This window comes from Epinephelus lanceolatus, chromosome 14, assembly GCF_041903045.1.
Source record: "Epinephelus lanceolatus isolate andai-2023 chromosome 14, ASM4190304v1, whole genome shotgun sequence".
Lineage (NCBI taxonomy): Eukaryota > Metazoa > Chordata > Actinopteri > Perciformes > Serranidae > Epinephelus > Epinephelus lanceolatus.
This window is the reverse complement of record NC_135747.1, coordinates 11,646,820-11,662,807: the sequence shown is the minus strand read 5'-3', so window position 1 is coordinate 11,662,807 and position 15,988 is coordinate 11,646,820. Positions and strand designations below refer to the sequence as shown.

Here is a 15,988-nt window from a genome sequence, read left to right as displayed (position 1 = left end):
AATATCAAAGAGAGTGGTCAGTGACCTCATCAAAACAGTGTTAGTAAGGTGCGGGGTGGGATGAGAAAGGTAACAGGGCTAGAGTGAAAAGGTTAAACCTATTTCCCAGAGGGTTTGGCACATGAACCACAGGCCAGCCTCGCCCACCCTGCAGCTCAGCAGGATAGCTCATAACACATTCAGTACCCCTCCCACCTTGCAAAATTAACAGCACTGTGGCTGAATACACCTTAGCCCCTTTGCCTGCCCAATATTTATCTCACATACAACAATTCTTTTTCGGCTTTTTGTGCTAAATAACATAATACACCTTTCATAATTTTATATTGTAAATCTTATAACATTACATTTACATTACATTTTAGCTTCCCCAAAACAGTTTGCTTCTACTACTGCCTTGATTTTGCACTTCTCCAAATATGAAAACATACAGTTCTCATCATAATAGTTGTCAAACAGGTCTTAGTATTAGCTTGTTTACTACATTATGATCCTAATGTTTAACTCTTTATGTTAAAATCCTATTTCAGTTCACATTTTACTAGTCTTTACTCCATCCTTTAAAGGACAAGCTCAGAATTTTTGAAGTGGGGTTGCATGAGTTTCTTATCCATAGTCAGTGTATTTCGATTCACCCAAGCCACACAATAAAACAAACACACTAACCAGTGAAGGCGGCGGTAGACCAACAACTCCCGTGTTCTGCGAGGTAAAATTACTGTATTTGTCAAGAGAGACTGGTGGATTTGAGGACAGCATAGCTGCATATAATGGGCTCCATTTGCAGTTAGAAAGGGCTGTCTGGTGACAAGGTGTAGTGTACACTTACATTTTCTTTTAGGTGGCTAAAATACGTTTTGCTACTTACACCAATCCACAGCAAAACATTGCTTAGCTTCTGCTGTGGTAGTCTTGTCTGCTTCTCCAGACTGTGAGCATGCCGTTCACCATCTACTGTGTTTAATACACTGACTATGGATAGGTACCTCATACAATGCAGCTTCAAAACATCCAAACTATCCCTTTTACTATTTGCTAACTCAGTGAACCAAATCCTCCCGCAGTTTAAGTTTTAACTTCTTATTTCATGTCAGATAACTGAGTTTCATTAGTTTAAATGTCATATAGATGAAGAGGGCAGGCAAGAAAGAAAGTGGGAGGAAAGTAATTTGCCTGTCAGGTGTGGATGATACACACAAGCACCCTATCTCCATCTTTGAATCATAAAGAATCTAAAATTGAAGTTTTATCTAATTAAATCTTTTCTGTTCCTGTTGTGCCAGTCACATCTATGCAATCTAGACGCAAGAACAGCTGTTTAATCAATGTGTGGTGCACACAAACATGTGTGCAGCACACATGCTTGTCTCTTTGCTGTCACACACTCAAACACACACACCATCTTTGATTTATAATCAACAGAATCAGCCACAACACTTCTATCCAATTAAATCTAGTTTGTTCCAGTTGTAGAATTCACATTTATTCAATCTTGATGCAAGAACAGCTGTTCAATCAAGCACACAGGCACTCACACACCCCTGTACACACAGAGAATCCCCTAGAGATTCTAAATAGGTGTATCCGTCTCAAAGCACCTGCCAACGCACATAGCCAGAAGTCTCTCGACAAACGGCCTAGGGAAAATAATTCCAAAAGTTCCCGCTACCATTTCTCACTTCCTCTGGTACACTTGTTCCACAAATTAATCAAACATATTGCTCTGACCCAGTACCCAGTGGCTTTTCTCTTTCCCCACCTCTTTCTACTTCCACTTTTTTCCTTTTCTACAGTCTTTGCTTTTTCATACATATTTATTTATTGCCCTGCATTACTCTCCTCCCCATTTGCATTACAGATCGCCCCTCTTTTTGCTTAATTACATTGCTTCATCTTGCAACAGCTCGATACAATGCAACCCCACCCCAGAACTTCCCTGGTACTCTCCAAGAAAAGTTGACAAAAAGCTGAATGTTTTCTGTAACCTGATGAGGGGCATGAATAACAATTAATGAATTTCCTCATTACCAACCAGCATTAAAAGATTCCATTAAGCCATCTGTGTGGCTTTATACTCTGGTTGATTGTATTCTAGGCCAGTCACTTAAGTGTTGGCCCTGGAATTTAGCTTTATTCAACAGATCTTCTCTCCGGTGTGGAATTTGAATTAACTACTAGATATTTAAGTACAGTCAGAGGTCAATATGAGTTGTGTTGTGCACATTCGCAGAGCCCCCATCAGACTCCCTTCCCTGATGAGTGGCAGGAGAAGCTAAGCCAGTTTCAGAGGATGCTGGTGATCCGCTGTCTCAGACCAGACAAGGTCAGTTGAAATGTGGTTTTCAAAGAGGTGGTAGGAAATTATAAGGATGTTGAGTTGTAACTCAATTTCTTAAGACGTCTATATTGTTTTCAACATTCTTCGGATTTTTCTGGAAATATATCAGTAAACAGTCATTCCATTTATGCGTTCCCCAGGTTATTCCTATGGTACAGGAGTTTGTCTCTGACAGTTTGGGTCGACCCTTCATCGAAGCACCGCCCTTCAACCTGAGTAAAGCCTTCGTTGATAGCCACTGCTGTGCCCCCCTCATCTTTATCCTCTCCCCTGGCTCAGACCCCATGGCTGCGTTGCTCAAGTTCGGAGATGAAAAGGTACAGAGACACCTGGGGAAATTCAGCAGCTTTGAAGCCTGCTGTGTGTACAAACTCAAAATGAAAGGGGAAATTGGATCCTCTAGATTTTCCCAGGCTCCCACACAGGTCTTAAAAGCACTGAAAATTATTTTGGCTCCAACTCGGTCAGAAAGCAGCTACATAAGTGAGTGTATGTGTGTGTACGGTTGTTGTTATCCCTCAGGGCTTTACGGGTAACAAGCTGGCTTCCCTCTCACTGGGCCAAGGCCAGGGTCCCATTGCTATGCGTATGATCGAGACGGGCCTTAAAGAGGGCACCTGGGTGGTTCTTCAGAACTGCCACTTGGCCACCTCATGGATGTCAACACTGGAGAGAGTCTGTGAGGTCAGAACACACTCACACATATACTTTCTATACACCAGATGGGAACGTATATATGTGTGTCATCCAATACATTTATATTTTTACTGGTCTTTGTGGCTGTGAGCAGGAGTTGAACCCAGACACTACCCACCCAGACTTCAGGCTCTGGCTGACTAGCTACCCGTCTCCCACCTTCCCTGTGGCAGTGCTTCAGAACGGGGTAAAGATGACCAATGAGGCTCCAAAGGGCCTGCGTGCCAACATTGCACGCTCCTTCTTAATGGACCCCATCTCTGACCCGGAGTTTTTTGGCAGCTGCAGCAAGCCGGTCAGTGTGTGCTTCAAACATTTCTGTGTATGTCTAGGTGACTTGCTGTGCATATCTATCATACCTTCATCAGTTGGTGTCCTAAACTCTTTTGTGTCTGTTATCACCCCTACTGTGCATTTCAGAGTGTGTTTGTTTTAGCTGTGGAAATTCGAAACGACCACCACTATTTATCTGATTATCGACCTAAGACCGTACATTCCATTTATGCTTATCCACCTCTCAGGCTGTGTTCAAGAAACTACTGTACGGCCTGTGTTTCTTCCACGCCCTGACCCAGGAGAGGAGGAAGTTTGGACCTTTGGGTTGGAACATTCCGTATGAGTTCAATGAGACCGACCTCCGCATCTCTGTACAACAGCTACACATGTTTCTTGAACAGTACCAGGTAGTTATTTTAAATATTTTGCTTATATTTCCACCTAGGTTGAGAATGTGTTACTGACTGACTGCACTTCTTTCTTAGTTATTTATATTACTACCACTTTATATTACTTATATATAACTGAGGTCTGCCACTCAATTCAGTGTGCTGATTCACTTGGTCATAAATGTGTAAAGTGTGTTGTTAAGGCTGACAAACATTATCTGGAAAACGTCACGTTTATGGTTAATGGTTACAAGGTTGGTTCCATGGAGCTTAAAGTAATACAGAATTATGTTAAATATCTACCAAATGAGTTAGTGTCTGTTTATAAGTTGTAAGAAATCATAAATCATCTTCTAGGAGCTAGTTGAGTGACGGTAAAAATGAACATTATGTTAATGGAGCAAGGTGGGATTGGTTAGCTAAAAGCAGATGGCTTCTGCGATCTAACTTAGTTCTAACAGATATTTTTTTTCCGCATTTTTTGTTGTCAATTTTGTCATTTCCTCTCTTGTTACGTTTTAGTTATGAAATAAGAGTTGACCAAATTAACTCTGTCAAAGAGAAATGATCTCATTCCACCTACTTTAATGTAAATCTAATCTAAATGTAAAATATCTCAAAAATGGCCGTTAAACCAACAATGGACTTTGGTTACAGCGACTTTCATGTCATCTCTTAAAGATTGTCAGCAGTTAGTCATCTGTACCATTATCAGATATTTCTCAAATTACAAAATTCCATAGAGTGTGGGATGCAGGCAGGTGCAATCTAACTCAGCACTGTTCTGTCATACATACTTTACATATACTCCCATTAACTGACTATATATCTCTGGCACAAAGTAAAGCTCACATGCAGATGCACATACACCATCCACTCCTACATATATATGCCGCATCTAAGCCCATAATAGAAATTCTGGCTTTACAAGTGGGTTCCTCTTCACTCAAGTATCCGCTTTCATCAGCCATATTCAAAAATCCTCTTGACATTTTTCCACAAACAGATAGCACTTCAGCCCTCCGCCATTCCCAGTTCCTCTGCTGTAGCTGAGAGAAAGTGGCAGAAATAAACTATTGAGGGTATCTTTTTTGAACGCCGTGACATTTTCATCTTGTAACCAAGTATCGCTTGCTGAATTTGTAAGTGAAATCCTCCTCCAGAAAATGCCACCATGGCCACAACCCCCTACCCTTTCACCTCCAATTACGTCAATTTCCTTTCCAAGTCTAGCTCGTGGAGTGAATTTCAGCCAGGTTTCTTGTTTCAGAAGCAGACAACTAAGAATGTATGCACACACTGAGATCTATTTTTTAATGCTCACCTCCTTTTATAACATCCAAACCTCACACATGGTTATTCTTGGTTTCCCGTTTAAAATGCGTGATTTCTTGTTTGCTGTAGGAAGTGCCGTTCGATGCCCTCCGCTATATGACTGGTGAGTGTAACTATGGAGGCCGTGTGACAGATGACTGGGACAGACGGACCCTGCGCACGATCCTCTCTATCTTCTACACTTCAAAGATCATCGACGACCCCGACTACAAGTTTGATCCCAGCGGGCTCTACTACGCACCAGCTGAGGGAGATGTAAGAGCAGAAAATCACACAATATTCCTGTTAAATCATTGCAAACAGCAGTGTTAGCATCAAGAAGGGTTTTTAAAAATAAATCACAACTTTAGCTTGGATTTAGCTGTAAGCACAGAAATGCATACAAGATTTATAGGAATGAGGAAACGCCATATGATATTTCCAGGGAAAAGAATCCAATATTTAACATAGTGTTGTGCAAAGTCTGTTTTTAGATGGAAAGCACCTAACGGAACTGACTTGTTATTCACTCAGCCTGCAGATTTACCGCTAGTGGGACTTGCAAACTGTTGACTAGCTCTTTTTAACTTTTTTTCATCTCAGAAATACAGATTATATTTTGTACTGTCAATGATTACTTGCATACAGTAGGGTGACTTATTATGTGATATGCTGCTGGTGCAGAAATATTTTATTTTACACAAAGCTTTATATTCTGGCTCGGTTGCACAGCGCTAGGGGTATGTTTTGTAAGAGGTGTGCTTTGCATCTGTGACACTGTGTTTGTTATATTTACTCAGTATATTCATTCAGTAGTTTGACCTTTATGTGATATGGTACACTGCAGCAAAGGCATGTTATGCAGCTTGTTATTTATATATAAACATGAAAAGTCTCTATTTCTCAAACAGTGTGTCTTTCCTTCAGTCAGGACAGCACAGCAGAAACAGCTCCTTAACCGTGCACCCAGCAGTTACCTAAATGTGCTGCTGGTGTGTCATTGCCTTGAAAACTAAGAAGAAAAGTTAAACTTACTTTAATGTGTTTGTTTTTAAACTAAGCATATTACAGGACTCAGTTACTTAGCACTGTTGTTGAGCTACCTTTAAAAAGTCATTAGGAGATAAAATGTGTGTAACAAGGCACAGCAGGCAGCCACCATCAGTGAGGGTTGATATATTTGTTAACACAAGTGCAATCTATGGCGCGCTCCATTTTATTTGGCATTTTGTTCTCCAGTGCAGCACCCCCCTCCAACCACATCTTTTATTCATGAAGTCACATTTACATAGTCATTGTAATAAATGTCAGCAATCTAAGGAGCCGACTTGTTTTTCAATGAGTGTTATTACTCGAGATGTTTCCTGATGTTGCGTTAAAAAATTGTCCTCTTACTTCACTCCACTCCTCTCCCTCTGTTCCCTGCATCTCGGTCGCAGTACAACAGCTACATAGAATACACCAAGTCGCTGCCACTCAACCCCTCACCAGAGATTTTTGGCATGAATGCCAACGCAGATATCACCAAGGATCAGGCTGAGACACAACTACTGTTTGACAGCATCCTGCTTACACAGGTAAATCCACCTGGAACTGTGAAACACCAAGTATCATATTGATTGGCTGCTTGTCAGGAACTAAGTAACTAGCATGTACAAGTGCTAAAACACACACAAGCAAACAAACTCAGAGTTATACTTTGAGACATTGTACTATCACTTGTAAAGTATTTAATTTGTATGGAAGCCAAGAATGTCCATGCTTGCAAATAGTTTTAATGCCGTTGTCTCAAGATCAAAAGTTAAATATTTTGTTATCACAAGATAACAGAACTTGTTTTCTTGTGGTAATGGGTTACTTTATGACTGTTCTCAAGAAATCAGAAGACCGATTTCTCAATATAACTTTCTCAAGATAATTCATCACAAGAAAACTGCTCGTCTTCTTCACGACTGATCCCCGAAAAACAAAGCTTGTTTACTTCACAAAACGGGTAAATTTATGTCGATTCTCGAGAAAAACAAAAGGCTGATTTCTCAAGATAATGAGATAATTTATCAAGAGACTATGATTTTTTTTTTTTTCAACATCATGGGATAATTATACCATGATCTTAAGATAACAAGGCTTGTTTTCTCATGATAACATTGTAACTTATGTCAATTTTGGGGAAAACAAAAGGCAGATTTCTTGAGATAATGACATCATTTATCACCAAAAAATGACTTTAGTTTACATAACAAAATAATGAACTTGTGATCTCAAGATAACTCCAGTAAAAATGAAAAATATGTGCAACCACTGCAGTTCTCAGCTTTTGTATTTGAGCCACTGCAACTTCTAAATATAGTCATTACTGCTAAGATTTCTTTTTGATGCTATCTGTTATAATAATGACGACAGAAGGACAGAATTTCATGAAGCAGTGTGATCCTGAATTCATTATCATGCCATGAAATGACCTGGAGGTTTATGACTGTAAAACTGGGCAAGAAATAGACATGAAACAGCACTGTGGCCTGGCATGGGTACTGGTGAGAAAAAAAAAAAAAAAAGTTCACTGATCTTTAGTGCCAGCAGCCCTGGTTCGCTTCCAAATCCAATGTGCCCCCTCTTGGCCAACATCCCAGATGCTCAGTTGGATTGTCACTACTCAGCTGGTTGCTTTTCAAATTGGAGATGGCGTGCAAACACTCTCACCCAACAAATGCACAACACACACATACACACGAAACTGGAGTACACACATTTAAACACGTGTACCTAGACACTGAAATACTGTCTTAAATAAACGCACACAGCATCAATATGCTTCCCTCGAGTTTCCAGCGTCTTTTATAAGTGTCCTTGCCAGCATTAAATATTTTATTGCCCTACATTTAACATGTAGTATGCAAGTATGCAACATTAATTAAAGAGAAAAATATAAATAAATATTTCAGTTGTTTGTAGAGAGACTTTTCAAAGAATGAAAAAAAAAGACCCTCTTATTAAGTTGTCTTCCTTTGACACTGTATGACTCACAGTGTCTTTGGTGGAGCTGTGTGATCCCACATCATTATATCTCAGCTCTGTAGGGATAGACTAGGTTAGCTTGTTGAGGATTATATCAGTCAATGTTTGCTGCAAATCAAATCTAAGAGATTTTGGCATGAAGACCTACTTGAAGACGACAGAAGTACAGCTTCTCCCACAAAGTGGGAAGGGATATTTATTTAGCCGTATATCCATTTATTTATTTTAAGAAACAGAGCAGTGCCTCTCACTTAGCAAAGATTTCTCACATTGATGAAACTTGTCTATGTTCCTGTGGGAATTAAACTTGATAATAAACAAGTGCAAGTGATCTATATATAGAACTAGACCAGAGTGTCAAATGTGCACACCTACTTTATATGCATCCTATACATCCCACTTCCTCTGATTAAATCTGTTTGATCTGATAATATACAGTGTACATACACCGTCACAAAAGTGAAAAACAGATCTGGCTCGCTACAAGCAAACAGAAAATAATTTCCACGGGCATTGCCACTTCAAGTTAAAATTAGAGCTCAATGGAGTCTGGCATTTATTCATATAAACTCCTTTCAACAAGATTAATAATGGCTTCAGTCATGTGTGGACTTTATTAGCATCTAATACGGTCCCATCAGTCTCAATGACCGATAAACAGGGAGACGCTTCAAATGGAATGAAACAGCTATTTGTCATTCCCCTACTGTAACCTCGGTGCCATTAGCCAATGATTATCCATTACCGTTGGCTAGTGAGTGAGCATCAAATAGGTAAATGGTGCAAGTTGGAGAGGAAAGCGGAAGAATCACAGATTAGAGTGAATAATTATCAGCATGAATGATTATTAGAATTGTTGATAAGATTGTGTCAGATGACTGTGGGAGAAATTGGACGAAATGTTGTGAAACCTCCCATCTTCTGAGGCTCTGTGTGTGTATGGGTGTGAGTGTATGTGTGTGTGTGAAGCTGTGTGTATGTTCACAGAGGGATACCAGTAAGTGTATGCTTAGATCTTATCACCAGTGGCGTTACAGTGGTAGCTGTAGACCAGCCTAGGAAATGTCTACAAATTAAGGACGGAAAGGTAAAATTAAGAGGTAAATCATATGACTATGATATTCTGTGTCAGTTTGTGTCCCTTTAAAAGGATGAATTTAAATCAATCTGGCACAGAGATGATGAAATATAAGTAAGTCAGAAGTCAGAACCTCTTAACATCAGGGCCTTTTCAGGATAAAAAATAGCGCCAATGCGAAAGAGTCCTTGAAAGGGAATACATAATTTGACAAGTCAAAGACAGCAAAAGATAATTTCCTCCAGAAATGATGAACTGTCAAACCAATCCGAGCCACAAGTCCTGCCTCCCCTTCTCATCCGTCCTCTGTCGCTCTGTGTCTCTGATCAGTCCCGCTCTTCAGGCGGAGACGCCAAATCCTCAGATGACATGGTCTTTGATGTGGCAGCTGACGTCCTGAGCAAGCTGCCTGGAGACTTTGACTTGGAGGCAGCGATGAGGCGCTTTCCCACCAGCTACAATCAGAGCATGAATACAGTGCTGGTGCAGGAGATGGGCCGCTTCAACAACTTGCTCTGCACCATCCGGAACTCCTGTGTCAACATTCAGAAGGCCATAAAGGTACGCCAGAAAGGTAGACAAGGGTTTGGATGTAAAAAAACAAAACAAAAACAAAAAGTTGCTATTATATTATTACATTGTCCACGTCAGATCTGTGTCCCCTTATATTTATATCAGCATTAACGGTGAGGAGCTGTTCAGTTTTTAACTCATTCTCAGGGATCCTTATTGTTCGGATACTTATAGCATGATGCATGGCCAAATGTGCTGTAATTACACTAAATGTGTTTGTTTTAGATAAACAGTAAGGCCAAATGATGAATCATCATTGATTTCACATTTTTGTGCGGTGAAGGCAATATTTCATCAGAGGAAGCTCACCTCTGCTGAATGATTACAGAGAAAACTCCGGCAATACATCCTCCGAAAAACAGATACTGTAAGCAGTCAGCACAACTTTCGAGATGCACTAATCTAACACCATCATTTCCTATTATAAGGAAACACTCGGACAGTAATTGTGAAAGTTTAGGGCAATTTATGGAAATGAACCAGTGTATGGACGAACTGCTACCTCCTGAAAAATCTATGTACGTTATGTTACTCTATTTCGTACTTCAAAGCAGTGTTGTTAGAGTATGCACAAGGTTAAAGTATTAGGTAATGAACTGTAGAAAAACTGAAATGGATACATTATAGAATGTTATTGAGCCTTTGGGACTGACAGGGATGAAGCAGCCAGTCTCTAAATCATTAACTACTGCTCTTGACATTCTTTCAGAAAGTGCTCTTATCCTCTGCAGCATTGAAAGGAACTGAGCTCACCCTGCTACATACAGTATCTCCATTCCTGCAGGGCCATTATATATTCAATTCACTTCCTTTTGCGGAGGCTTCGGACTGTACAGTATAATCTACAGCTGTGCTAACGGCTCTTTGAGGCTGTACTATGGAGCAGCAGTGTTTTGAGTTAAATACTAACTTCAAAATGTAAACGCATACACAATATCGACATTAACATTCTGATGACTACCATTTATCATGTATCATTTGTCATGTTAGCATGCTAATACAGCTAAGGCTGAGATCCCCGATGCTATTACTATTCATCCTCACGGCACCAGATTTAATGGTAATGAATCCAATAGTTGTTGAGACATTTCAGTCCGGACCAAAGTGGTGACAGGCATTCCTATCCCTAGAGCGACACTGCTAGCATGGCTTAAAATATGAACATATATATATGATGTCACATTTCTGAAGGACTCGTTTGATACTTGGATTGTGTCTTTGCATTTATTTTGGCAAAAAGAACATGAGGGAGGGTGCCTAAGTAGTTGGCAGTAACACCACTGCTGTATGTGATGAGCTAAGATTCAATTAGGCAGTTAGCAGACTCACAAATATAGCTGTCTTAAAGCCTTAATATAATTTTAATCAGTGTTATTGTTGTTCTTATTTTTTTCAAAATGCCACCAATAGACACACTTGAGGAAGTGAAAGTATCTACTTAAGCCATAACGTCCTCAGGCAAAATTGTTACTGAATTTGTATTTCCAAAGGTTTGGAGATTTCACACATGGCCTGTAATTGGACCGCATTACACTAAAGACACTGTAATTATTTAGTTCACAGAGCGCTGAAAACAGAACATTATCTGAACATATGTGCATGAATATGTGTAGCATTGCACTCTTAATTACACCACATTCAAAAAAAAGAAACATGCCTGAGCACACACATGTGTCTCTTTATACCATTTAATAAACATACTCCGCACACATTTCCTCTCCTCCTGCGATGCACCAGTCTCAGAGGATTGAAGTGGAGAGAGCATAAAGAGTCAGGAAGGGGAATGAGCACATCGTCTTTCATACTTGTATCAAAGACCCCCTACAGAGCAAATAAGAGTTCCCATTATGTGGCTCTCTGTCACCTATCTCTACAGAGAGGTATTTCAGTGACAAGCTGAAATTTCTCTGATATGCGATTCAGTGCTTAAACAGAGCTAAAACAATTTCGCAAGCAGTGCAGAAGTTAATCACTTGTTTGTGGCTGAATGTGTGTATTTGTGTGTGTGTGTGTGTGTGTGTGTTGATGTGCAGGGGCAGGTAGTGATGTCTGCAGAGCTGGAGGAGGTGGTTAGCGGCATTTTGACGGGTCGTGTCCCGGGCATGTGGATGAAGAAGTCCTACCCCAGCCTTAAACCGCTGGGAAGCTACGTCAATGACTTCCTGGAACGACTCAAGTTTTTACAGGTACAAAGACCTGCCGTAATCATGGATGGATTACTGAACGGGCCCAACAGGCACAGGCCCAGGGGCCCAGAGTGTCAGGGGGCTCATTGTGTCATAATCCGCCCATGGCTTTAATATTTAAAATCAGATGTTATTAAACTTAAGAAGCATTTCGGGTTTGTCACAAATGTGTATCACCATGGTCACTTACATGGAAAACACTGCTCAAATGCTGTTGGACCACACAAACAGATTTTGTCTTTGTTTGGGGTTATTTTACTTCGCCAGTGTTTTGCCTCTCAGGAGTTACAGTAGTATCACATGAAAAAGTTATAACAGTAACATACTGTGCATACTTTGAGCTGAAACCCTGCCTTAAGCTGTGTCATACTTGAGTTCCACAAGACCACTTCATTTCCCTCGTCAGCACACAGAAGGTCAGGGGGTTTAGGAATGCTTTGCACTCCTGAGTAGGGTTCTAGAGGGAACACAGGCAGACACATGACATTATCATGTGAGACTGCAAAGTGAACCTCTTCACCTTCATCAACAATCATCTTCCCTTCCTATTTCCACTGGAGACACACTGTATTCCTCCTGCTCATCATTACTCAGTGGAGTGTAAAGAATGTACAGTGTGTGTGTGTGTGTGTGTGTGTGTTATCCAATGGAAATGTCCACCCATGACTCCCCACAGGGTGAACTGAAAAGTCACGGGTTTCTTATCCGAGACAGCATGCTGACCTAACAGAATACCTTGACATTTTAGGGTATATGATTGTTTGCTGTGTTCAAGGGAGCTGAGAGGAGGAACATCAGTTTGTTCTCAGTGTGTTCAGTAGACTGAATATTCCAAGACATTGTGGTGTAGTTTACAGTAGCACAAAGACGAGAAGCACAGGTCCATCCTTGTTGTACTTAAGTGAGCTATATAATGAATGTGGCAATTACTGTAACCTCATTAATTTTACATACAGCTTGCATTACTCTGTCCAAACAGCTGGTACGGTTGGGGGCAAGTGGGTACTTTAATCCACATGCTGTGGCGTGTGGATTTAAGTACTAAGTCCTCCTGGACAGAATACAGATAGTGATTAACACACTATCAGTATCTGTGATTATGTCTCTGTTGCTGCTGTTGTTTGCTTGTCCAGTAGGCTACTGTTTGACCAAACATTTGCAAAAGTAAAGACATTCCCATCTCTACTCTGTGCTAATCAGCACATTTTAGCCCGCTAACATGCTAAACAAAAATGCGTATGGGATCAAGTAAAGAATTGCAATTTGACAAAACAATTTTGCATTTAAATGTGATATGATTACTACTGTGGAATCTGTGTTGTGGCTGGTTTTAGTTATAACTGTCCTTCTCTTCTCTGGCCTGCTGTGTTTTCAGGACTGGTATGATCAGGGTACGCCTGCTGTATTCTGGGTGTCAGGATTCTTCTTCACCCAGGCCTTCCTCACAGGCAGCCAGCAGAACTACGCTAGGAAACACACCGTCCCAATTGACTTGCTTGGCTTTGACTTCGAGGTCCTGGATGACAAACAGTACAAACAGCCCCCAAAAGATGGTAGGATACTAACAGGGGTAGTGGAGAAGATAGGGAGAGAAAGGGTATGTTCAGGGGGAAGTAAAAGTGATGGTGTAATAGCAGCTTCTGATAGAATATATTGGCCCTATTCAGCAAACCATAGAGAATAAACACCAGCAGAGCACTTGACTGAGAGCACTTGTGGAGGGAAGGAGAAAAGAAGAGATTAAAAAGGTTACAAGGGGATGAAAAGTGAGGTTTCAAAGCAGAAAGTGAAATAAGAAGAACATAAGCAGTGGGTGGAAGAGAAGAAACAACTAGATAAAAACTGACTGTATATAAGAGAGGCAGTGTAAAGTGCAAGTTAAAGCAAAGCCTTCCCCTCTCTCATCTACACGCAGGCCTGCGTCAGCCCCTCGCTGTGCCTCCAGCTCTGCTGTAAGATTCTCAGTCAGAGTCTCACATAAAGCCTCACCCTCAATCAGTTCCCAGCTGGGGCCCCATCACACTAACACTGCCCATACTGCCAAGCTCAAAACTGACAGTGTGTTTGTGCATTTGGGGGTGTGATACTGATAGGATGCCAACAGCCAGTTATCTCCACATCTCAGCCTTTATTCCCACCCTATTAATAGGAGATCTCACATGCTTTATGAGAAGACAGTATTACAGCACAGAGGTCAGTTCAGCTGGGTTCATAAAGTTTAACGGTTGCTTAAAGAGCCAACAAGCATCATATTCACAGGGTTCCTCCATATATGCAGGGAATGTAAAGATAGTAGAGGGTAGTTGGAAATACTGACAGTAACACTAACCTGTCTTCTTCTGAATTGTACCTGTTTGTGTTTGTGGCACTCAGGTGTGTACGTTAGAGGTCTGTTTCTGGATGGCGCTCGCTGGGACAGAAAGACCAAACTTCTTGCTGAGTCCTACCCCAAAGTGCTGCATGACCCCATGCCTGTGGTGAGGAGCACACACAGTACACAGATATTTAAGAGGAAGAGGAAATATATATATAAGAGAAAATATAAAAACAAAGCACTCTGCTTTAGGTTTATGACCACAAGTTTATAGTTATTTCAACTCTGTTCCTGAGAAATCATGTTTTATCCATCAGTTAGGCATGGTGGACAGTTTGAGACTCAGCTGCTGTTGCTCTGAGCTGAAGATGCCAGCCAGAGGTCTCATATAAAGTTCTAAAGTTTGAACATGGCTCAACGGGACATTCAGTGTGACAGTGGCATTCATGGAATATGATTAACAAGCCCCCGGCGCTAATGATGAATCGGAAATGTGTAACAACATTTTTTGCAGACACTAGATATCCAACAAAAGCCAGAGACTGTGTCATATGAAGTATCTGTGAGCTGTAAACTCACCACTTCCAAGCAGATCATGTCCGCAGCCATCTGTACCAAAAAGTAGCGTGAAAGTCAAGAGTGCTCACTCCACACCAAAATCTGGGAACCAAAACATCCCGAGAAGTACGCTGCACAGCACACTGACTAGCAGAAAAAAAGACTGCTCGACTTGAGGCAATCTCAGTCGACTGAGGGGTCTCTGAGTGACTGAGTGAGTTATTTTCCCATGTTTATGTGTTTAAGTGACTAATGGAGACAACAGTTTTTGAAACTGGTCCAGTATTAGCGACAGGGCTCCAGCTGGCAGCAGCGAAACAGGCTGAGGATTAGAATAAATGCATAACTCGGTCGAAATGAATATATAGAAATGCTTGAAGATCCACTCATTACTATATATATTTAAGGTGTTGACTGATTCATGTTGTCACCTCATGCATTGTGTAACGTTACAAGTTAACGTTCCACCTTAAAAGTCACCGGCAGTCGGCCCAGTGAATGAAGTTCTTTTTTCTCAGTCTACAGCTGCTGCGAGAGGCAGCAAAACATCCTTTCATTTTATAGCTATAGTATACTAATGTTTATACCATGGTCTGGGTGAATACTCAATTCTGAGCAGGGTGTCCGTTAAAAGGTGTTATAGGACAGCTAAAAAGACTTTCCGTTCAAATTGCCTGATGACAGGTTCTAAATTATTGCGCTGGCTCAACTGCTAGTTTGTAACCATAGCAACGGAGACTCAGAGCAGAGGTAACGGATTACAACAGGCATCATGAGTGATTTTATCATTTCATTTAATTTATTTGGTGAATTTGATCATTTTGATGACTGGGATGCAGAAGAAGAGAGGTTAGCGAATGAAAAGAAAAGGGAGAAACGGCACAAGGAGTCACGGGTCTACACCAATCACAGCCCCCGGAGCACAGCTGTAGGTCGGCTCTCTGACACCAGCCTGGAAACTCGTCAGATCAACACTGTCATGGGACATCGGTGTGAGAGCAGCCTGCAGGCTTATTGGGCTCCGTCAGCGCAGGAGAGACAAGACTGGAGCAACATCTTGTCGTCTCCAAATGTCCCAACAAGCAATGCTCAATCTGTCAATCTTCATCCTTCAAATGCCACTATGATGGACATACCCATATCACTTTCAAATTTCACTATTAATGGTAATGTAGCATTTAATTATAAATAGGAAACAATCGTTAATTTGTTAATGTGTTTATATGATTTAATCTCGACTACTATATGCTT

General features: G+C 40.9%; 1 protein-coding gene across 1 annotated transcript in view; it reads left to right on the top strand.

Annotated features, from left to right (window-relative positions):
- The window catches only part of dnah7 (dynein, axonemal, heavy chain 7), a 94,031-nt gene that overhangs the window by 74,167 nt on the left and 3,876 nt on the right, over positions 1-15,988 (top strand). The window contains exons 55-65 of the mRNA XM_033612856.2: positions 2,231-2,323; positions 2,479-2,655; positions 2,861-3,022; positions 3,129-3,329; positions 3,556-3,717; positions 5,104-5,289; positions 6,453-6,590; positions 9,437-9,667; positions 11,713-11,865; positions 13,241-13,418; positions 14,239-14,342. Coding sequence (XP_033468747.2) covers positions 2,231-2,323; positions 2,479-2,655; positions 2,861-3,022; positions 3,129-3,329; positions 3,556-3,717; positions 5,104-5,289; positions 6,453-6,590; positions 9,437-9,667; positions 11,713-11,865; positions 13,241-13,418; positions 14,239-14,342 — 1,785 coding nt within the window. The remainder of the gene's footprint in view (positions 1-2,230; positions 2,324-2,478; positions 2,656-2,860; positions 3,023-3,128; positions 3,330-3,555; positions 3,718-5,103; positions 5,290-6,452; positions 6,591-9,436; positions 9,668-11,712; positions 11,866-13,240; positions 13,419-14,238; positions 14,343-15,988) is intronic.